At 34.9% G+C, this 24,724-nt stretch overlaps 1 protein-coding gene and 1 long non-coding RNA gene across 9 annotated transcripts in view; both read right to left on the reverse strand.

The window, feature by feature from the left end:
- LOC137489184 (uncharacterized) overlaps positions 1–24,724 on the reverse strand; it is a 298,052-nt gene that overhangs the window by 64,060 nt on the left and 209,268 nt on the right. For 2 of the 8 annotated variants that reach the window (XR_015523548.1, XR_015523550.1), the window contains exon 1: positions 530–765. The exons of 5 other annotated variants lie outside the window; for them this stretch is intronic. This is a non-coding gene — a long non-coding RNA (uncharacterized LOC137489184). One more of the 8 variants, XR_015523551.1, reaches the window with a different exon arrangement.
- On the reverse strand, positions 1,240–7,749 carry perm1a (PPARGC1 and ESRR induced regulator, muscle 1a). Its single transcript, XM_087307094.1, has 4 exons — positions 7,500–7,749; positions 2,884–6,372; positions 2,278–2,391; positions 1,240–2,021 (listed from the first exon to the last, which is right to left on the reverse strand). Exons 2-4 carry the CDS (start codon positions 6,338–6,340, stop codon positions 1,915–1,917), a joined length of 3,678 nt encoding a protein of 1,225 aa, XP_087163220.1. The 5' UTR covers positions 6,341–6,372; positions 7,500–7,749; the 3' UTR covers positions 1,240–1,914.

Consider the following 24,724-nt stretch of genomic DNA (forward strand, 5'->3'; position numbering starts at 1 on the left):
TTTGTACATGGCTGGCAAGTCACATTTAACCTTCAACAGTGTGGGAAGAAATGTAGAAAAACAGATTTTATGCAAAGTCACAACACAACGTTAAACAAAAATAAAAAACTGTTCTCATCGAATCTGCGTAAAATTGGTTTTATATTTGTATACAATACAATTTCGGAAAGAATTCTTTGCAAACTGTAAATAAATAGGGAAATCATATTAGCAGCAATGACTATCAAAAAATACAAGACTGTTCATAGTCAATTAAATAGTGCTAAAGTTGTTTTTAAGTCATAATTACATGCTATTTTAGACAGAATATTCAAGTAACTAACTTTAGCGTGGTTAAAAAAAGGTGACCGTGTCACACGTTGTCACTCTTCAAAAATGAACAAATGTCCGAATATAAAACCAATTTTAACTCAATCCATCTTAGCATGTGCATTGTGTTGTTGACATTTTACTCCCTTCCCATATCCAGATATCATATGTTACATAAAAAATATTTTTATTAAGCATAATGGACATTGGCTTTACTCACCTTTGGTTGCTCATCTGAAAGCCTCATATGACGCCAACGTTAGCCTTAAAGCGAAAGGCGAAAAGGCCTAAATTTTACGAAAACACATACCCGAATCGGAACTAAGACAGAATTGTGTTGCTAAAATAAAATAAAAATAGTTTATAATCATTATTTGGTAATGTTGTCAGTTTGAAACCGTTTTTTAATTTTATTATTATTGTTATTATTATTATTATTTTGAAAAAAGCACATCTGTTAGTCTTACTTATGTGACATTTAGCTCAGTCTTCGGGTGACACCTGCTGGTGTCAAGTACTGAAAGTACAAGTTTTATGCATTATTAAGGTACTCTTAACAAAATATATTCTTAATTCTTCTATAGACTTTTGGACCTCAGTTAATTTTATATTGTCATAAAATAGTTATATATTCCTTTCAAATAGTCGCTCCACAGCAAGAGGGTCGCTAGTTTGAGCTGAGTCAGTTGGCATTTTAGTGTGGAGTTCTCCCCGTGTTCGCGTGGGTTTCCTCCAGGAGCTCCGGTTTTCCTACAGTCAAAAGACATGCGATGTAGGTGAATTGAATAAGCTAAAATTAAGATTGAGGTCTCACCTAGACTGTAAAAAAACTCACCCTAAACTGCCACTGTTATTGTGAAACTAGTTGTTTGGCCCCCTCTAGTGGTCAGAATAAGCATTGCTATTAACACAGTACAGACACGATATAAATCAGTTCTTTTACTACATCATATTTAATTTAGATACAACAGACAAAAAAAAAAATCCTACATTGGTGTAGCACCATATGAAATAATTCACACAAAGCTTTCACATCTGATTTGACCATCACATGGATATATCTATTAATATTTAAGAGGTGTATACACAATAAAATACTTTGGCCCGGCAAAAATTCCAGTTTCTCAGTAGTATCACTTTATAGTAAATGTCTGTTAATAAACATTATCTCTTCCACTAGACACTTTCGACAGTTAGACACTTGCACTTCCTTCATCATAGCATGATCTTTACAACTTTCATAAGCACTTCAATATAAAACATTAATCAACATACTGCTGCTTCCAACACAACAACATTCACTGCAAACAGTGAATCCACAATATCTCTGATAAAGGGCTTTGGTCATTTCATAAACTATCTTTATTTATACATAGATAAATGTTGATTTCTAAAATGCCACTGGCCTGAAATCACAACACTTCTCTACATCAAGTTTATAAACAGTTCTTTAGCAATAAAGACACATGCGCGTGTTACTGATAATACTATGTACTGAGGTTGATGGTAAACGTACTGCATTCACACATTTGATATTCACTATTGCCCTTTTTGATTACATGGAAAAAGGCACGATGTGACTGAAATCAGATCTGAGCTGTGGAGTTATGCAGGCTCTATCTGACGCAGAGGAGTTTTTCCAGAGACCTCCTCCCTCTTGTGTCTGCGCAGGTATCGTATGGCTGAGAGCGCACTGACGTTCGCCAGAAGAGCTTGACAATAAAATAAGAAAGAAAATGCTTCATTAAGAATTGTATTGCTAAATCAAACATTGCCTTTTCATTCACATTTGCTCAATTTCTTGTAATTCTGAGCTATCAACGCAAATAATTTCTTCAGTTCAGCCAAATCACAACTGACTGGCAAAATGAATCACTAATTTGATTCACACATATTATAATTACGACAAATACTGAGAATTAAACCAGTTCCTGTGACATTAATGGTAAAGTAAATAAAAATACACACCAGCTTTCCAAGTATCTCCTCCTGAACCGGTCGATTTCAGCACCCATGAAGCAAACGCAATACAAACCAAGCACATGTCTGCCTGTTTAAGAGGCAAGAATGGGGCATCCAACCCTAGACAACAAGCAATGAAAGTCAGAACAACAGTACAGTAATATTTAATAATCAATGAAAAGCTAAATAAATAAATAGTAGTAAGCGGGTAGATGGTGATATGACACTGAATGACATTCAATGATTAATTAAATGATTATATAAGTGGACTGGTGTTCCTGGAGTTTTCTCTATTTTTACTTTGACTTCAAAGTGAAACGTGTTCATAAATTCTGGCACATGTCAGATTTGAGAAGCTGCCCAGAAAGAGTGAAGACTCATTTGCACGTACAACCATTCCACCGGCCCAGGCAAGGCTCTACATGTGACTAGATACTCAGTCAGCAGGTACTGACGGGAAAGAGGTTAGAGTTTATACCAAATATAGAAATATCAATATATTCTCTTAATTAAGGCTCTTTCTGTTAAATTTACTTTAACAGGAGCCAATAAACCCTTTGAGAAAGTACAATTTTCAGTTTTAATGTGTGTATGTATGAGATAATATCGTACTTGGATCAGCAACAATTGTCTGCATCTCCATACACTTCTTCTGTTGTTCATTCAGCTGCTGGAAGATGCGGTTCTCCAGGTTGAGAAGCAGTGAATCTGGGAACGGGCTCCCATCAGGGCCTGAAGCATTGAGAGGTTGAATAATTCCTTTGGGAAATCTCTTGACTGGGACAAGTTCCCCAGAACATGTCTTTTTCTCAGGGTCAGTACAACCTGTGCGTCGAATTTTTCTGAAAGAAAGAGGGTTCGTTCTAAGGAAGTCACTTTCCTCTTCAGAATAAAAGTGCTCGTACATGTCAACATGATCATGACTGGGAGGCTTATGGTCATATCGTGTCACCACCTTGATCACTGCGTTCTCATTTTCATCATCTGAATTACCAGGAGAATCAGGGAAGAAATAGTCATATGCTTCTGGGAACTGAATATTTTTGTTAGTCGAGCGGGAGCAGGAGAATATGGGAACTATTTGATCAGAGCCCGACTCTTCCACAATTGGACAAACAAAAGTTCCACTATCAAACTCAGAAAAGAAATGGTCGTAGGTCTCAGGTAAAGAAGTGCCTGTTCCATCAAGGTACGAGGCAGCAACATTGTCTGCATGAGATGCACAACGCTCTGGTTCGTCCTCACCAAAGAAAAACTGGATTACTTCCGAAAACGTGATACCACGGTTTTCTACCTCCTCTTCATCATCAGACAAAACCTTTGAGCTTGAAGTGTTTACATGGTAAAAAGGATCTATAAAGTCATCTTCCACCTCTGAATGGATTGAGTGCATTGAGGCATTTCTTAAGATTTGTCTGATTGGCGGAGAGTCTAGAGCTTGCAGGTTCTGCACACTAAGGTTCTTACACATTCTTCTGAAGCACTGCTGAGCATTAGCTGTGTAGAGATGTTCAGGAAGAGTGGTTTCTGAACTTGTATGCAATATTTTTTCACCCACACCTACTGAATCAGGATCATTCTCCCACATCACACCAGAAGAGGAAGGAGATTCACACAACTCGTCTTCTTGCTTTGAGGAGAACGGAGTTTGAAGCTGTCCAAGCTCTTCGTCCAGATCCGATATGTAAGACAGGTCTCCACTTAAGCGGTCCTGCTTTGAGTCGTCAAGTTGAGTAAAGTAACCTGAGTCTGCAGCATCTGTTATGTCCACAATGCTACTTTCCTCTGGTTGGGTCAAAATGCTGGTGTGCTGGGAGTTACCAACCAGCCGTAACTTCAAAATGTCATTGATGGTCAGCTTTTCCATTTCATTCCAGAATGATGAGATCGCAAATACAGGGCTTGGAGGATCAAGAGAAACACTCTCTGTATCATTGTCTCCACTTTTTAGCTCAGTTGATGAAGTGGAATTCATTTCAGCAAGCGTGTCCTGAAGCTTCTCTGCACTCTGTATTTCTTCTGTAGCATGACTTATGTGTTCACTGAACTCGGTGGACTTGCTACACAATAGTTGTTCTCCTTCAGCTGAAACAGCAACAACATTAGCACTTTTATTGTCTGAATCATCCAAATTCCCAGGCTTAATGGGTGAGGCATTCACAGTCACTTTACTAATCTTATTTTGCATATGATCATAATCTGTCCTATGATCCATCTTATCAGGCACATGACTCTCAACCTTAGCGTATGTCTCACTCACAGGTGTGTTCATGTTTATTTCAATGGTTTGAGAGGCCACGTGGCTTTGGGATTCTGAAATGTTCACTTGAATACCTGCTTCCACTTTCTGAGGAGCATTTTGCAAACAAGTAAAGGTTTCTGGATCATTTTCATATGAACAAGATTCTACTCCATTCTGGTTGTCAGGTAAAGATAAAATGCTTTCTTTGCTGCCTGATATCTCTACTGTATTCCTTTTGCTGGGGATGGTTTGTTCATCTTCAACTGGAGAACAGTCAGTCTTATCTTTGTCTTCAGTGAGTTTAAAAGAGACTACAGAGGGAGGTGCCTCTGTTGAATCAACTGCACTGGAAATGTTTGGAGATAATAAGGAGTTCCTCTGACATCCTGCATCAGAATTATCACATAGAGGTGCCAATAAGGTCTCTTTAATTCCGGTCATATCCTTGGGTAATTGCACGGCGGGATCCAACTGAAGCAATTTGGTTACATTTAATCCACTTTCCTGTAAATTGAGAACTTTATCTATCTTAGGTATTAATGAAAACTCACAAATCTCTGATTTCAGTTTTTCATTGTTTGCAAGGGACGTACCACGCATGTTTTTGGAGATGGTGTTGAAGCATGCATGTTCAGCTTCAGGCTTTGGAGGTGAGATGCCCAAATCACGGGTAAAGGATACAGGTAAGCTCTTTGAAAACTTAAAATCAGCTGAAGCCTCCAAGTCGAACAAGTTTCTAAACTGCAAATGATCTGTATTTTGTGCAGTTGAAGGCATTTTAATTCCCTGAAGTGACAAATGATTTGTCTTCCAAACATTTGCAGGAAGGCAATTCATCTCTTCCCGCTGAACAAATTTCTCATCCTCTGATTCATTGGCACGGATGTGGATCTGAGATTCATATCCTGGCTCTGCTGGCTCAACAGTCATTCTCTTCTTCTTCCGTCTTTTTCTCCTGAGATTGGAAGGTGACAATTGGATCTGACTGATTGGTGAATCTTTTGAGTCAGAACTGCTTATTGCATCCAAATAAGCAAGTCTTGCTGGATTTGGACTTGCTATAACCTTCTTATTAACCAGTACCATTTTCTCTTTGTCTGGTGACTTTGATTCAGGTTTCAGATCTAGGTCTTTGCAGGGATCACAAAATCTTCTCTGTTGCTCTTGTTTCATTCTTACTGTAATTAGGGGAGTTGACAATGATTTCTTTGCAATCACTAGCTCTGAGTCAGACTTTGATGCATCTTCTTGTGCATTAGCGTATGCAGGCTTTTTGAAGGCTTTACTGCCCCAGGTATTTGCCACACCCTGCTGAGCAGTTTCCCCTGTAAGTCTTGTCCTATTTGGACCAGATGGACCTGTATCTGCAGTCCGAATATCCTGCTTATCAATCAAACACTCCAGATGGCCTGTCGTCTCACTTCCCCAATTGTCGACGCGGCTTTGTTTTACGGGCTGTTCGTTTTCTGTGACACTTTTTAACTGCTCAAAGAACAGATTGACAGTCTGAAGGTGCAAGTCTTCCTCACTGCCAGAGAGAACCTGCTCTGGACTACGTATGCCATACTTGCTGAGGTAATTACACACAGGTGAGCCCTCAGAGTCTGACGGGCCATCAATCTGACAGTCTGGATCAGGATTTACGGATGCTGTGTCCATTGCTGGGGTCCTGCCTATAAAGCGGCAACTCATCTCATCAATGTCACTCATACCAGAATCCTCTCGGCTAGCAAGCACTGGTGAAAGCAGGTCACAGCCCTCACACTCCTGGAAAAAACAGTCCCAGTCTTGGTCTGAGATTTGTACGCTGTATTCAAAGTCATCCATTATGAGTGGATGACACACAGATAGTTCTGGATCTGTAAATGTAAAATGAATGCATCAATCAATGAATAAACATTGGTAAACATGAATAAACAGCCTTGCTAAACTCAAAAATTATGACACAAAATAGGTCAATAAAAAATAGTAAGCAAGCAGATGGTGGTATGACACTGAATGATATAAAATGGCTTAATCAAATGATTATAGTAGTGGAGTTCCAGGAGTTGGACTGGGCTGATAAACAGTATTATATCAAATCACAATAAAATTTGTCAATGACAATGATGAGCTCTGGACTTTTTTATTCTTTATTAATCTAGGAGCCAATCACACAGCAGAAATGTGCAACAATGGGAATCTAAAAGTGAGCTGATATTGCAGATGTGCCTAATTTTCGGCCACCAAAAATGTATCGGCCTAAAATGCTATGTCATTTTTTGGACCCTCTAGGTTTCGTGGCTTCAGTCATTGTCGGGTACTCTTTTAAATCTGGAAGCATCTGGAATATTTGTTGTTATCGTTCAATATGGAAAATAATTATCGAGATTTCATTTTTGCCATATTTTTCTCTATAGGGGTTTTCTCTATTTTTACTTTGACTTCAAAGTAAAGCATGTTCCTAAATTCTGGCAATCCTTTAGTACGTTCAACTTAAATCTATTAAATCAATATTTTTTCAGAAACAAATTGCACTGAAGCTTAAAAATATAACACAAACAACTGATCATGAGCAAAAAAATACAGAAAAATATACTATATAATATATGCTAACAGAATAATCCATATTTAATTATTTACATACATTATTTATAAAAAAAAATTCATTATTTTATACAGTATTTTGCTATAAGATTTATTGTAATAATAAATAACAATGCGATAAAATCTAAAGACTCCATTCAATCTGTTTTATGAGCTCAGATGTAATCAGAACACACATAATTGAAGATAATACAAATTCAAACCTTAGAATAATGTAGAAACTATATTAAACAAGTGCATGTTAATGATCAAAATTAATCTCAAACTAAGTCACTGGTAAAGCTGCATGCATGGAGAGCGAAGTATGCAAAATCCACATTCATTTGTTTATACATTCTTCTTTGGTATGCACACTAATATTAAACTAATACTAATCGCCAAGAAGAAATGCATACAGTACCTGTTCAACAGTGTGAACGTGTAGAAATCCCAGGGAAGTTACACTTTCACACCACTTCAGTGGTTTGAGGCATATTGAATGCCCTCTGGAGTGTGTCCTTCTGAGTAAGAGCGCTACACCGCAGGCCCTACGATTTGTTATATATATAGAACAGCCGTTACACATCACGTAATACACGTACTACTCTCCATCTCTCTCACTGACACCTTCCACCAGACAAATGTGTACACTGAAAGGCCAGCAGCTTTGTGTTTGGCAGGCCTTTGCTAAAAATCTGAAACTACTGTTGCTATGCTAGTTTTGTTTGCTGTAGAAATCACTGCATATTCTTCCAGAAGTATGAGTGGTTGTGTAAAATGTGTCAAACAAAGAAATAAAGGCAGGATGGATACATTTTTAGACCCTTCTCTATTAGTTATAGAAATAGTTGTTATAGAGATCAGCTCTATTTGGAATACATAAACTGTCTTCCAACAAAAATCATGTTTTGTCAAAAGTCATCGAACACTGATGTTTAGTTTCAACTTTGAAATAAATTGAACAAAAAAAGTAACAGTCTGTCCTTTTCTGTGCAATTTATTTTTATATTCAAACTGAACATCATCATTGAAGATTCAATGGACCCTTTTCACATTTCCGAGTTTCTCAGTAGCAGAAGTCGTCGTACTTGGGAAAACTTTGAGCGCAGTGAATCGGAGAGTGCAACAAACATATATATTTTTACAATCCTATTTGCTGAAATCATAAAAGAAAAATGCCACATTGGTGTTATCAAGCCTTTCAGAAAAATGATGACGGCAGCCAGAGGACAGAATAACCTCAAATTTACACTCTGAATTAATGAGTTATGCTGAATTAGAAAAATCTTGCATAAGTGGTCATTTGTTTTGGTAATTTGACACAAATATGATATAGTACCTTCATAAATCATATAAATGTTTATTTGTTTTTTTTTAAATCGAAATATTAAAAACTTTTAATGATTAAAGATTATGATGACCGTTAAACACGTCATAACAGTCTTGTGAAAACAGTCCATTAATTTACAAAATTTTTTCGATTAATGAATATTTTCAATTGTTGTAATTGAAAATCAGGGTTTTTTCACTTCATTTTGATTTTGTAACTCTTCTGAGGTTAAAATGTTGATATTGTGTTGTCTAAAAATGAATAAAAGCATGTCTAAAACATAATATCTCTTGTGAAATGACACTTTTATTTTAGATTTATGACCCTGTGATTCATTTGTGAACTTTAACTTTGTGTCTTATGCTGCATGTATTGTACTGTATGGTTTTGTCAGTATTGTCAAAATTAAAGATTTGATATTAAGCCACAAATTTGAATAGTAAGTAAAGAACATGTTCCATGAAGACATTTAGTAAATTTCCTACTGTAAATATACAAACATTTTTTTTTATAAATAATGTGCATCACTAAGCATTGCATTTAAATCCTCCATTTCCATTTTTTCTTGGCCAAACATTGTCTTATCCTAACAAAGTATACCTCAATCGAAAGCTATTTATTCAGATTTCAAACTATTTATTCAGACACTTTTGCCCAGATAGCAAAATTCATGTGGCTCAAATCCAGCCCACACCAAACACTTACATCCAGCCCACATACCACATGGAATGATTGCACTTGGGTGATATGCTTATTTGGTCTGGGCCGAAAGAAGACCACCAATCCTGCATAACTGCTTAAAGCGACAAGTATAAAAGCCTCGTCTGTTCGCAGTCAGCAAAAGTGCACAATGTGGCACCTTGCGTAATTATTAATTCAGCTTTACATCCGGCCCCAATACCGCATGGAATAATGGCACTTGGGTGGTATGTTCTTGTTTGCCAGATCTGGGCCAAAATCAAGCTATGGTAATACCACATATCAGTCAGAATTCTACCAAATTAACCAAATCTTTTATATCTTTTAAATGCTTTTATTTTGGCCCTGATACAGCCCACACCAGACACTCACATCCGACCCACATTTACTGTGCCGAATATTTGCCAAAATGGGCCCACATATGTTTTAAGATAACTGGGCCACATTTGCCATATTTTCTCTGTGCCACTTAAGGCTCACAGCCATATTAACCAGAGCTTACTGTGCTGAATATTTGACAAAAGTGGCTCACATATGTTTTAAGATAACTGGGCCACATTTGTCATATCACATCTAGGCCACTTTAGGCTCACAGCCACATTAACCAGAGCTTACTGTGCCAAATATTTGCCAAAGTGGCCCACATGTGTTTTATAATAACTGGGCTCACGTTATTAAAAGGCTCACGTTCATTCGGTGTGGGCCGAAAGAAGACCATCAGTGCTGCATAACGGCCTAAAGTGGCCCACATTTGCATGCTATCAGGGTGACTGGATTTGTGGTGCACAGTCACATTTGTAAGACATTTGTACACATTTTTTTAAGCAAAAACAACATAAAAAAAAGACATTTTACTCAGACACATAATTCTAAATCATAAAACCCAGATAAACTGAGAATTAAAATGCATAAGGTCTTTAATTGTTTTTTCTAAAGCTGATAAAATAAAGGAGCAAAGTATATATTGTAGTCCTTGATAGCCCTTCAATTCACCCTCCAATTACACCCCATTTAGTAACTACGTTTTCCGCCTCAGGATTAGGGAGTCAGCCAACAGTCTGTACTGCCTGCAGTCAAAAAGATTCCATCAGCTGACATAGCGGAGGACTCTCAAACAGAAGGTCATGTGAGCCTGTCTGTAGCCAACTTTCTGCTGTGATATCATGTGTGTAAGCTGGGTCTTCTTTCCCACTGCAACTCAAAGTATTAATGTCACAGTCCGAACATGTTCACATTTTGATCATTTGATACAGCGTGATGATCTGACACATCCACTGTGCTTAATACATACACTGCGTATAAACAAGGACATCTGTATAAAAAGACAGTAGGAAATGTGATCATGAATTGTTGAGTAAAATGTCTGAATAAATTCCTTAAAGCAACGTCACTCTTTGTTAGTCAAATAAATATTCATGTTAGCTCAAAATCTGCATGGCAACATCATGTTTAGAGACATCATGATTATAAATGTAGATAGCAGGATTAGCTAATCTGGCCAATTTGTGAGGTCCTATTAAATCATTATGATATTAAGATAACAGATTTCTAATTATCTCATTATCTTCACAGATCTTAATGGTGTCTCGTGTGTCTCATATCTCCCGATCATCATCACTAGAGTCTACACAAATTCCAGCACAGGTTTATCATTGTTTTAGTATTGGGGCACACTAAGTGATTTTGGCCGTATTTCACTATTGTGAGATGAACATGGCAATTTCTAAAAGATTCCTCTAAAGCTCGGCCAAAACAGTCTTTGATTGATATGAGTTTGACATGCTCACAGAGAGCTGATTAATGACCACTGTGGTCACATTTTACCTCTGTCAGTGTCAGTTTTGAGGTACAGACCTCTAATGTCTCCTAAAACATGTAATTATGTGACAGCAAACCAGCAGTTGCTCAACATACTGTACATAAACCACCTTTTTGTTTTCTTTTCAGGACCAATAAATTATTAAAATTAATAGTAGAGATTTTTTTTGGTTGCAAGTTGCCCTTTCAAACACAGCAAACTTTTACTGCCTATTCAATTCAATTAATCTGTATTTCTATTGGGCTTTTACAATGGAAATTGTGTCAAAGCAGCTTAACATAGATGTTTTATAACTTAGTTATAGTTATAGTAGTTTTATACCTTAGTTAATTCAGTGGTTCTAAAAGTGGGAGTCAGGACCCCTGGGGGCTTGCGAGACAATGAGAGGCAAAAATATCATATGTTATTAATCTATTAGACTGGCAATATTTTATCCATAACCTACAGAAGGCAAAAATAGTATTTAATAGCTACATAAAAAAACATCCTGCAAATAAAAATCCATCAGCCTTTCAATTATTTTTTTCATTGGATTGCAACCCCTGGAGTTATTGCGCTATTAATGACACAGCATTAGTGTTAGTTGCAGCAGATTGATTTTTACAGCACAATGTTAAACTTTGACACCTTTATGGCACTCATGTACATTAAAAATAAAGGCCACGACTGAACATAGAGGACGATCTAAGTTGTGGTCTCCAAAATTAAGCCTTGTGCTGTAAACATTGATCCCACTATTCTCATTAAGTGAGGTTAATATTCAAATAAGCAAATAAATAATGATTATAAAATATTATATGGTGGTTAGACTGTTGCACATTTTTGGGTTGTCAATAAGCTTGTTTATATAGTTCCTATTGTGTGTGTGTGTGTGTGTGTGTGTGTGTGTGTGTGTGTGTGTGTGTGTGTGTGTGTGTGTGTGTGTGTGTGTGTGTGTGTGTGTGTGTGTGTGTGTGTGTGTGTGCGTGCATGCGTGCAACATTGTGTGCACTGTTTATATGTTTTTAACCACCTCTGAGGATAGTGGGGGTCAAGATTCAGTGAAATTGTTATTTTGGGGGTCACGAGCTGAAAAGTTTGGGAACCTTTGTGTCAAGTTATATAACAGGCGGACAATGTAAAACAAATTATTTCTTCTCGCATATATCTATTTTAAAGTACACTGTAAAACCCAACAGCCAACTTTATCAAATGAAATCAGTGTAGTTAACTCAAAATTTACAGATAGTTAATTCTACTCATTTAAAAAGAGTTTTGAACTCAGTGTTGAAGGTAATGAGTGAATTAAATATCTCATGGCTTCAACTTAAACAGAGTAAGTTGACAGTACTCATATAGATTAGTTTTTAACTCAAATGGTTTGTAGCAATTAGTTTCCTCAAACGGTCTGAGTTGCCTTAACTTTTTGAGTTTTACAGTACTCAGATGGTTTGAGTTCTCTTCATTTATCAGGTTTTACTGTGCTCAAATTGCTTCTTTTACTCAAATAGATCATTTGGATTCTTTTTTAAACTAAAATAGTTTGCTTCAATCGGTTTCCTCAAATGATTTGAGTTGCCTTAACTTTTTGGGGTTTTACAGTGTAGTGTTAACTTTTGTACAGGACCTAAGATGTTTTGTACAGGGCCTAACATTCATCAAGTGCCAAATGCATGGTTAAAATTACATGACAGCAAACATGAAATTTGTCAGTTGGCCAATAAACTTTTAAAAGTAACTCTTACTATATGAACAAAACGCCATTTATTGATGATTATCAACTTACTTTTGATACTGTGTTGTAACATGTAAGCTAAAACACAGTAATGTGATTGTTTTGTGGAGAGCAGCTCATGATAATATTGATTGACTCATAATAGCTTTTCAGTGATGTAGAGAGACTCATATTGAGCCTTATGTAATGTGAAATGAAATTGAAATGTGCCAAACTTGTTAAGCAATTAAATACCTTAAATTAAGTATGTTTATGGTGCATAGTATTTTTCTATGAAATAATGCACATTCAGTTTCATGGCCAGTAAATTAATATATGGCTGGTGAATTTTCTCAGTCTCTTTTACAGTTGTGGCATAATGGTTTAGGCCCTGAATGTCAGTATTGAATACTGATAGGGAATGCACTCATATACTGTAATATTGTGAAAGTTAAACAAAAACTACACTGTAAAAACCCTGCTAATTTTACAGAAAATATCCCTCAATTTTTTACAGTAATTTTTTGTCATTTAAAATTATATGTACGACTTAGTAAAATGACAAATAATCTCTCTAAATTCACAGTTTGACATTCATTTTAGGTACTTTATCATTAAAGACAAATTACTGACATTTTTGTTTTTTTATACAGGGAAATTGCAGTATTATTTATACAATATTTTTTTCTGTTATTTTAAATTACATTCAAAAGTTTGTAAAAATTACAAACAATATCTCTAAATTAACAGCTTGACTGTTATTTGATGCACTATATAAGTATATATAAGTAATGACAAATTACAGCAATTTGTCTGTTTTATACAATAAAATTGACGTACTATTTACACAGTGTTTTTTTCCAGTTTTTTTATGAAGTACATTTAAGGCTACGTAAAATTAAAGTAATAAATTGAAATTACGTGCTCTGTAAAATAAAAATAAAAAATATTGTAAAAAAAAAGGTCAAATAACTGGCAGCTACGGCTGCCAAACAAAAACCATAAAATGACGGTAAAATTTCTTTGTTGAAATAAAGTGCAAAAAATAATAAATCTACAGATATTTTCATTAAAATGTTTACAGAAAAAACACTGTTATTTTACAGACTTTTCCTAGATTATTACGACCAAATCCGTTTAATAAAGTTACACACTAAGAGCGCTCACATGCACCTGTTCCGGATTCTGCTGATTGCACACACACAGTCGGAGGATCATTATGAACTGATTACATACACTTTAAAAGCAGCACAGACCAATTGCTTAGTCTTTTTTATAGTGTTTCTGTGAACATTATGAAGTGTTTCTCTTCTTTTGTCTTGCTTTGTTTGTTAATTGTTTACGTTGTTTGCTGCCGGGACTGACCATTTGCCTGTTATTTGACCATGACTCTGGATTCCCTGCATAATGTTACATCTGTTTGCCCCTGTGTTGACTGTTGTTTGCCTGACCATCTCTGTGTAATAAACCTGCATTTGGATTTGCACTCCTTTCTCAGCGTCCCCTTCACATTACAGTTCCATTTCATTTAAGATCTGTAACTGAATCATTCCAAATAACTTAAACCTCTATATGTTTTACAGTAATACTATTCAATAAAATGTAACAACTGTAATTTTAAAGTTGTGAGAATTTTAATCAGTTGTATCTTTTGTTGTTTTTTCCAAAATTTTTTGATCCAAAATAAGTGTTAAATTACGACCTTGAGCATGTCTTGGCATTTTATTAAAGGTGTTTAATCGTAAAGATTTAGGGAAAATTCTTTTAAATAACATTGTTTTCTCTTGAACTTTTAGTGCAGTCACTTTATTGATGGTGTTTGATCATAATAATCTAGGAAAAGTCTGTTTAATAACAGTGTTTCTTTGTAAAACTCTTAGTGTGTAACTTTATTGAACGGATTTGATCGTAATAGTCTAGGAAAAGTCTGTAAAATAACAGTGTTTTTCTGTAAGCATTTTTATGAAAATATCTGTAGATTTATTATTTTTTGCACTTTATTTCAACAAAGACATTTTATCGTAATTTTATGGTTTTTGTTTGGCAGCCGTAGCTGCCAGTCATTTGACCTTTTTTTTTCTTACAGTATACACATACAAAATAAAAAACAACATATCAGCAGTGCATTAAGTCCCTTGTCGTTTACATAATTAATGCTATTTAAATCTTTCTTAAGTGAGAAGTTTGTTTGACATTATGACCAACAAAACCCACATTGCATTCACTCTTAATTATTCATGATCTTTCTACATTTGATTCTTGGTTCTGTGGGAAAACAACCCCCCACTTTCACCAATTAGCCAAGCACAGACCAGGCACGATGCCCAGCAAGGTCCTACACTATCAATTCATCAGAGCTTTACTGAGACAGAGGAGAAAGGCCTTGTCTTGTCTTTTACTGCACCTGGGGCGGTGGGCTGTCTGAACGCGGGTGGGATTCTGTTTTCATCAACAGGATTAAGCCCAATAAATCCGTTTCTGGGATTAAGATTGGGATCTTTTTGGGCTACTTAGCAGTGGCTAATACAGTGGTGTTTCTTCTGTAATTGTATTGGTGTTTCAGCGGCTACTATTCATCATCTGACTTTTCAATTCCTTGTAAATAGAAACACCCAGGTCAAGTGACAGCTTTTTAAACAAAGCATGGCATGTCCTTTTCAGTTGCTTGTTACAAAAAAAACAAACAAAAATAAACTGTTAGGGCATTTCTTGGGGGAGAAAAAAAAATTACATTTAATCATGCTTGTCTACTGGAAGCTTGTTATTAGGCTTAAAGAATTGTGTGATTGCTGTTACACATGTTAAAAGTGTCCTGATTAAATGAAATAGCTTTACATGGGATTTATCATACAGCTTTTTTTCATACAGGATCTAAAATAATAATTCTCAAATTCTCTTTTTCTGGTGGAAAGGTTTCTTGTTCTAAGAAAAATACTAAGAAACTCAGTAAAGTCTTACTGAAAAACTCTTTACTGAAAAGTTCTTTGTGGAACCCAAAATGGTTCTTTAAACTTATTACAAAATTATACTGCATTTCTCAACAGTTTCTTACTGTATAGGCTGTGCACAGTGTGTTACTGTATATATTGTTGTTTTCACAGTATAATAATGTATTCTCAACAATTCCATACTGTGAACATGGTTAACAGTATGGCGGTCATTGTTTGTGAGGTATTTGATACAGTTAGTGAGTTTTTGACCGTAGTAACGTTACCCGAAAACAAAAAAAACAACAACTCAACTTTTACGTTACTTAGTGTTAACTGCATTCTCTATTTCAGCACAACACTGATATGAAGGCGAAGTCACCATGAAAACCGTTAAGTTAAGCTCTGGTCTTAACTTTGTCATTATGATTATCATTATGGCTAAATTGTGTGAACTGCTGTACTTAAATGCAAATTATTATCATGAATAATAATACTGGCCAGTCCAGGTGGGCCCCACGCGGGCTAGCCCAGGTGCTCAAACCAGGTGGGCCCCACGCGGGCCAGCCCAGGTAAGCCCCACGCGGGACTGCCCAGGTAGGCCCCACTCAGGCCAGCCCATGGCCTGAGCGCAGTATTTTCAACAAGAAATAACAGCCGAGGTGGGCCCCACTCGGGCCAGCCCAAGTGGTCCCCACCTGGGCCAGCCCATAGTTTGAGCGCTTTATTTTAAACAAGAAATAACAGACGCCAGGCGGCCACTGTAGTGTTTGTGAGGTATTTGATACAGTGAGTTTTTGACCATAGTAACGTTACCCGAAAAAAAGGTGCCAGCCTACACTGTAATTAATTTTTCCAAAAAAATCTATACATTTTTTACAGTATTTTTTTTGTCATTTCACATTATATTCAAAACTTAGTAAAATGACAAATAATCTCTCTAAATTAACAGTGTGACTTTCATTTTAGGTACTTTATTATTAAAGACAAATTACTGACTTGTGTTTTTCATACAGGGAAATTACATTATTATTTATACAGCTTTTTTTCTGTTATTTTAAATTATATTCAAAAGTTTGTAAAACTTACAAACAATATCTCTAAATTAACAGCTTGACTGTTATTTTATGTACTATATAAATAATGACAAATTACAGCAATTTGTCTGTTTTATACAATAAAATTGCTGTACTATTTACACTGTTTTTTTTCCTTTTTTAAAAATACATTTAAGATTACTTAAAATTAAAGTAATAAATTGTAATTACGTGCTCTGTAAAAAAAAAAAAAAAAAAAAATATATATATATATATATATATATATATATATCGTAAAAAAATAAAAATAAACAGCAGCTACGGCTGCCAAACAAAAACCATAAAATGACGGTAAAATTTCTTTGCTTAAAAAAAAATAATAAATCCACAGATATTTTCATTACAATGTTTACAGAAAAACACTGTTATTTTACAGATATTTTCTAGTTTATTATGATCAAATCTGTACAATAAAGTTACACAAGAGCGCTCACATGTACCTGTTCCAGATTCTGCTGATTGCACACACACACACAGTCAGAGGATCGTTATGAACTGATTACATGAACTTTAAAAGCAGCACAGACGCACACACCAATTGCTGAGTCTTGTTATACTGTTACTGTGAACATTATGATGTGTTTTTCTTGTTTTGCCTTGCTTTGTTTGTTAATTGTTTACGTTGTTTGCTTCCGGGACTGATCATTTGCTTGTTATTTTACCATGACTCTGGATTCCCTGCATACATCATTTGCAGGTTGCCCCTGTGTTGACTGCTGCTTACCTGACCATCTCTGTGTAATAAACCTGCATTTGGATCTGCACTTCTTTGTCAGAGTCCCCTTCACATTACAGTTTCATTTCATTTAAGATTTGGAACTGAATCATTCCAAATAACTTAAACCTCTACATGTTTTACAGGAATACTATTCAACAAAATGTAACCTTAATGTTATAGTTGTGAGAATGTTAATCAGTTGTATCTTGTTTGTTGTTTTTTCCAAACTTTTTTGATCCAAAATAAAAGTGTTAAATTACGATCTTGAGCATGTCTTGGCATTTTATTCAAGGTGTTTAATCCTAATGAATTAGGGAAAATTCTTTTTAATAACATTGTTTTCTCTTGAACTTTTAAAGCAGTCACTATATTGATGGTGTTCGATCATAATAATCTAGGAAAAGTCTGTAAAATAACAGCGTTTCTCTATAAAACACTTATGGTGTAACTTTATTAAATGGATTTGATCGTAATAATCTAGGAAATATCTGTAAAATAACAGTGTTTTTCTGTAAGCATTTTAATGAAAATATCTGTAGATTTATAATTTTTTGCACTTTATTCCAACAAAGAAATTTTACCGTAATTTTATGGTTTTTGTTTCATTTTGTTTCATTTTTTACAGTGTATGGTTTGAGCACGGTATTTTTAACAAGAAATAACAGACACCAGGCGGTCATTGTAGTGTTTGTGAGGTATTTGATACAGTGAGTGAGTTTTTGACCATAGTAACATTACTCCCCACCCCAATAAAAAACTCGACTTTTACGTTACTTAGTGTTAACTGCATTCTCTATTTTAGTACAACACTGAGATGAAGGCGAAGTTACCGTTAAGGTAAGCTCTGGTCTTATCGTTGTCATTATGACTAAGTTATCATTATGGCTAAATTGTGTTACATTTAAGAAAAACTGCTGTACTTAAATGCAAAGTATTATCATGAATAATAATACTGGCCAGTCCTGGTGGGCCCCATGCGGGCCAGCCCAGGTGGACCCTACGCGGGCCAGCCCAGGTGGGCCCCACGGAGGAATCTGCAGCTAAACTAACTGGAGGGAAGGAACCTTTTAGTAAAAGCACCTGCTTTATTTAGAACTGAAGTATTTTATTTGACATAGATTTGTTTTTTTGTTCTTATTCTAATTTTATTTTCTGTAAATACTGAATGGAAGTCATTTAAATTTCACAACAAATGATTGAATATACAATATCATCTAGATCTCTTATTTTTCATTGTTTTAAACGGGTGCTCAACCCTGTTCCTGGAGATCGACCTTTCTGCAGAGTTTAGCTCCAACCCTGATCAAACTCAACTAAACCAACTAAATAGGATCTGAAGGAGCACTTGTTTATTAAAGACAGGTGTGTTTGATCAAGGTTGCAGGTGAGCTTTGCAAGAAGGTATACCTCCAGGAACAGGGTTGTAAATCTTCATATTATCATGCATACAGTAATTCTGCAAGCCTATCTTTAATGTTAGTTTGTAATTAGCAGTGTTTTCAGGTCTCTGCTCAACTTTAACACATTTTGACGTGTCGCTGAGCCTCTAGGCAGATTTTGCCTAAAATAAATGGTTAGTGATTACTTTGTTTTATGCAAACCAAATTTCAGTAACTTATCATTAGCATTATTAAAAAAAATAAAATCACCCACAGCTTTCATGTTCTCTAACGTCATCCTGTCTGTAAGTTAGAAGTGGATTTATACATTGTAAAAGCTTAAAAGTACTTAATTCACAGTAGTCATGTTAAATTAGATTGATTATTTATTTATTTTAAACATGTAGCCTCTTAAGGTAAGAATGAACTGTGTTCACCCCTGTTAATGATAAGTTACTGAAATTTGGTTTTCATATTGTAAGATTGCAAACCTCAAACTATTGTAAATCAAATGAGTTTTTAAAGGCGGTTCATTACGCTGTGGCAACCCCTGATAAACAAGGGGCTAAGCTGATGGAAAATGAATGATTGAATGACTTTTTAAAAACTATTACATGTAGCAAATTAATAGATATTTTATATTACAAATTTCCTTTTTTTAAAAAGCATGACATAAACAGTTTTCTGCTTCCATCATGCTAGTGCTCTGTCACATGATGGATATAAATAAGCAACCACAAAAAGGAAAGAAGGTAGCTTACAGGGCTGTTTACTTCCAGGAGTCTGCACCAGCTGAGCAACTGCCATAGAAATAACCTTATAATGTTAAAGCATATAAGGTCTTTTTTATTGCTGCTGCTGCTGCTGTTGCTTTTTAATTGAATGCCACTTTAATAACCACAATTATTAATCGGTGAATAATGAACAATATCAACTGAATTTAAACACACAAATTAAATTTATTGATTTTTAATAATGTTTAATTTGTTTAATTTTAGCCCATATAAATAGTTTCTAACCACTTAGCCTTAAAAAAAATCGGTGCAGGTCTTTATATAGTCCTGTTTTTGATTGTTATTTGCAGTAAAATAATGGTTAATTTTTTAAATGCAATTGTAGACAATGTCTTAAAATTTTTTGTGTGCGAACTTATAACCAATGAGGTCAATCTTCGGCTGAAATACGAGGCAAGTTCCCTCACGTGCGCTAACACGTCATTCTCAGTTAGTTGACCTACTAACGTTAGTGCACATGTGGACAGATTCTGTCAACGTAGGTACTGTATTGTGAGAATGTGTCCCACTTTGTCGTGTCGTTATCTCTACCTGCGGGCCGGAGGCACTAGAGAGCATTTACTGACCGCAGACAAAGAGGGAATTTGACGGGCCGGTGCTCGGAGCTCATCCATGCACGCGGGAGCAGATGACAACAAATGCGCATTGTGTCGTGAAAGCACCTGAGCGCTGCGATAGATAGCGGTCACCGGACACTGTGAAGACTTCATCAGCTCAGCCGTGCCTTTCTTAATCCCATTATTTACACAAGGTTGAATGCTCTTTAAAGAGGATAAGAGGAACTGTTCATTACAGCTTCTGTGGGTTCAGTTATAGGCTTAGGTGTTGATTGATTATAGATTTTCGACACAAGTGTCCGGTTGCGACATATATAACAGTTAGCCTTCTTAGTTGAAGACAGAATTATTACCCCCGTTTTATTTCACCCAAATTTCTTTTTAACGGAGGGAAAAAAATGTCCAACACATTTCTAAACAAAATAGTTTTATTAACTCATTTCTAATAAACTGATTTATTTTTGCCATGATGACAGTAAATGTCTGACTAGATTTTTTTTCAAGACACTTCTAGCTTAAAGTGACAAGCTTAATTAGGTAGGTTAACTAAGCATGTTATGGTAATTGGGCAAGTTATTGTATAACGATGGTTTGTTCTGTAGACTAGCGAATAAAAATATAGCTTAAAGGGGCTAATAATTTTGACCTTAAAATGGCTTTCAAAAAATTAAAAACAGCTTTTATTCTAGCCTAAATAAAACAAATAAGACTTTCTCCGGAAGAAAAAATATTATCAGACATACTGTGAAAATGTCCTTGCTCTGTTAAACATCATTTGGGAAATATTTAAAAAAGAAAATAAAATTCATAGGGGGGCTAATAATTCTGACTTCAGCTGTATATATATTTGAAATAAAAATATATAGGCTATTGCAATTAATAGTATAAGTAACTTACTGTTGTTACTTGTCATGTTATGGCATTAAAACGACAATAAGCATAAAAAATAGTTTTTGAAAGTATTGAAATAATTAAATAATAAATACTAAAATTAAATCTTTTAAAACTTTAGAGTTTTTGAAGCGGTGATCTCTGGCTTGTTTCATTGTGGGCCACAAGGTGGCAGAAGAGAATAAATTTAGAAGACTGAAAAAGGAATTCTCATCTCATGTTCACCAAACACACTTTTGTTCACTTTTATGTCAATATTCAGCTTTATTTGTCATATGTAAAGATACCATCTTATACGTTAAACATATAAGTATACTTTTTCTTATAAAATGTTCCTTATGGATCAATAAGTTACGTTTGGCTTTAGGAACTGAATGGAATGCTGTCTTTATTTCAGTGTAGAAATGTTTTTTTTTTTTTTATCACTTGTCAGAAGTCCTAAATCACATGAAGTTCCTTTTATGGACACTACTGTTTTGAAAAGAAGTCCCTTCTGCTCAGCAAGGCTGCAATAAAATATTGAATGAAATAATGTAAATAAAAAAGAAAGAAATATAATAACTTTTTATTATTTAAAATCTAATCACAATTATTCAAATAGAAAGCATCTAGTCTTCGCTGACCTTTCAGAAATTATTAAAATGCTCATTTAGTGCTTTTTGAATTATTATTATATTTTATTATTATCATTAATATTCAAAACAGCTATGCTACTTTATTTAATTATTGATTTATTTATTGCAGAATGCACTGTATATTACAATTAAAAACCTTTAAGTAAATCGTTTAAACCCTAAACGACACCTTAAATTTATTGAAATCGACTTAAAGTCAGTAAACACAAAATGTAAACTCTGTTCCTCCAACTCTGGTCTTTTAACAGTCCCCTCTACTCGTCTGCACTCTATACCTTTTCTTTTCCTTGGCTCCGAGGCTCTGCAACTCTCTCCCCTATGACATTAGACACGCTGAATCTTTTAGATTGTTTAAATCATCATTGAAAACACAAAACTTTACACTCGCCTATGCACTTTTACCAGTTTGTTATCTGTTTCTAGATTTTTAATGTTTTATCTAATTTGAATGTTTCTATTGTACTGCTACTCTAAGCAGTTCTTATATCTGTATCTTTTTTGTGTAAAGCACTTTGAGAACTAAGTTTTAAAAGTGCTATATAAAAGTACATTATTATTATTTTCTTTTCAGTTATTTCTTAAAAAAAACATTTATTTGTGATTATTTTCTAAAGCTTTAACAAAACATTTAGGACAATCAAGGTTGTAATTTTTTCCCCTTTTATTGAACCTTAATAAATTAACAAACTTTTATATTGAAAATACAATTTTGACAGGAATGGTTAAAAATACAGCAAAATGGAAAATAATAATAATAAATACAAAGAATACAATTATAATAATATTTGAAAAATAAAAAAATAAACGTTACAGTATTCTTATTATTTAAAAAAATATATTTTTCCAATAAATGTTGTCAGTTTGATCTTCCTATAAATAATTTTCACAACATAAAGCAGACAATATAGTTTTCAGTATTGATGACAATAATAATAACCTGATCAAAATAAAACAGCCGTGCATGTTCCTCAGCAAATGATAATATTGGTATGATTTCTGAAAGATCATGTGACTCCAGAGACAGAAGTTAGGCTAAAAATGCAGCTTTTGTTTTATATTTTTTGACCTCACAGTACTACAAATGTCAAAATTATTCTGTATTAGTCTGAGATAAGCTTTTTTTTACCTGTTTATATTTATTAATTCATCCAATAATTCATTTTCAGCTTAGTCCCTTTATTGGGGTTCCCTCAGCCATATGAACCACCAACTTATCCAGCACATTTTATGCAGCGGATGCCCTTCCAGCTGCAACCCATCTCAGGGAAACATCCATACACACCGACTCCCACACATATACCACGGCCAGTTTAGCTGAAGCAATTAATCTACAGCACATGTCTTTGGACTGTGGGGGAAACTGGAGCACCTAGAGGAAACCCACGCGAACACTTGGAAAACACGCAAACTACACACAGAACTGCCAACTGACCAAGCAGAGGCTCGAACCAGCAATCTTCATGCTGTAAAGCGATTGTGCTACCTACTGCACCACCGTGTCGATCCTATTTTAATTGATATTATTATTTATTATTTGCACAAAAGCTCTGTCTTTACGTTAAGATCTGAAACAGAAGAGATGAATGCAATCAGTGTTGTGTGACTCATGTGTGTCTGGCTGAGGTCCACATGAGCAGGATCTCAGTCAGCGGAGGACAGGCTGTGTTCTCCTCTTCCAGGCCTGAGGGGGAGGCTTGAGGGAAGGGTCTCAGACCACAGCCTTCCTCTTCATGATGAGTCACTTCTGAAGCATTAAAGGTCACCCAGGCAGGAATAGGATGAGTGTTATTTTTAGGTTAATAACACACCTCCATTGTCCTATCCAGTTGCAGAGATTTGGTATGACTGTGTAATAGAATCCCTCTTATCCGTTAAAGGGCTGAGCTTTTACTATAAATGATGCTTTTTGGATAAAGTGCGTAAATATTTGTAGGATAAGAGTATTGAGCTTAGTGAACTATCATCTCTGTTTTTTCTTCTTCTTTCTGTTAGCCACTGAACTCATACATCAGTTGAGCTTGCCATCAGCTTGCTATCAGCTTATCAGCTTTTCAGACAGACATGTGGCCTCCATATGTCACAAGATGTGAGGAAGCGTGCTAATTAGTAAAGTTAACAACACACTGGAATATGTGTTATTGTGCAATTGCTTCCTTAAGCGTGGTTTTCTAATTGATTTAACCCTTGAGTTATGGTTAAAAATGTATTCTTGTTTTACTCCAATTAAAATTTGGTGAAGTTTGATAATATTTAGAGATAAAATAAAATCACCTAATGAAAGGAGAAAACTTAGTTATTATAATAAAGGAGTTTTTACAGGCTGTTGATACATTTCCAGATTTTCCACAGTCATCACCAGTGTTGGGGAAAGTTACTTTAGAAAGTAATGCATTACAATATTGAGTTACTTCCCCCAAAATAACTAGTTGCTTTAGTTACTTTTTATGGTAAGTAATGTGTTACGTTACTTTTAAGCATAGGGGCCATCTGGTGACACTTTTTTGCTATTTTTGCGAAGAATTTAGTAGAAACATTATTTTGGAAGTATCATAACTAGAAACTTAATTTATCAAATAAGAAACTATACAGTTTTAACTTTTATTTAATGTTCACAATGCAAATTCTATTAGATCCACTTATTTGGTAAACAAAGCAAGTCTCTCATATTATACATCTACTTAAAGACAGAGAATGTGACTTTACATACTGTATTGTAAATAAATCAAACGAACACTTTCATATAGTCAACAATATTACTGAAACTAACTAAAAGACTGAATAAATATAAATGTACACACATTTACACAACTAAATAAATACTCAATGATAGCCTAAAAATTTGCAGATTTCTGTGTGTGCAGATTTCGTGTGGGCCTATTTTGAGTAACGCTTTCTGACCTGGCTGAGTCTTGATCTCTCTCAAAACTTGCAGGGTTTTAGTTTTTTTTTTCTTATTTTTTATTTAAATAGAGGAGTTTTACAATTAAAAACACACATAATATACGTTGTTTACCTTAAAAAAAACACATAAAAAATGTATGTGGGGTAATGTTGTCTTCGAAGAACTTCCTGACACTATACATGCTGTATATACAGATTAATGAAAG

This window comes from Danio rerio, chromosome 23, assembly GCF_052040795.2.
Source record: "Danio rerio strain M-AB ecotype USA chromosome 23, GRCz13ab, whole genome shotgun sequence".
NCBI classification, from domain to species: Eukaryota; Metazoa; Chordata; class Actinopteri; order Cypriniformes; family Danionidae; genus Danio; species Danio rerio.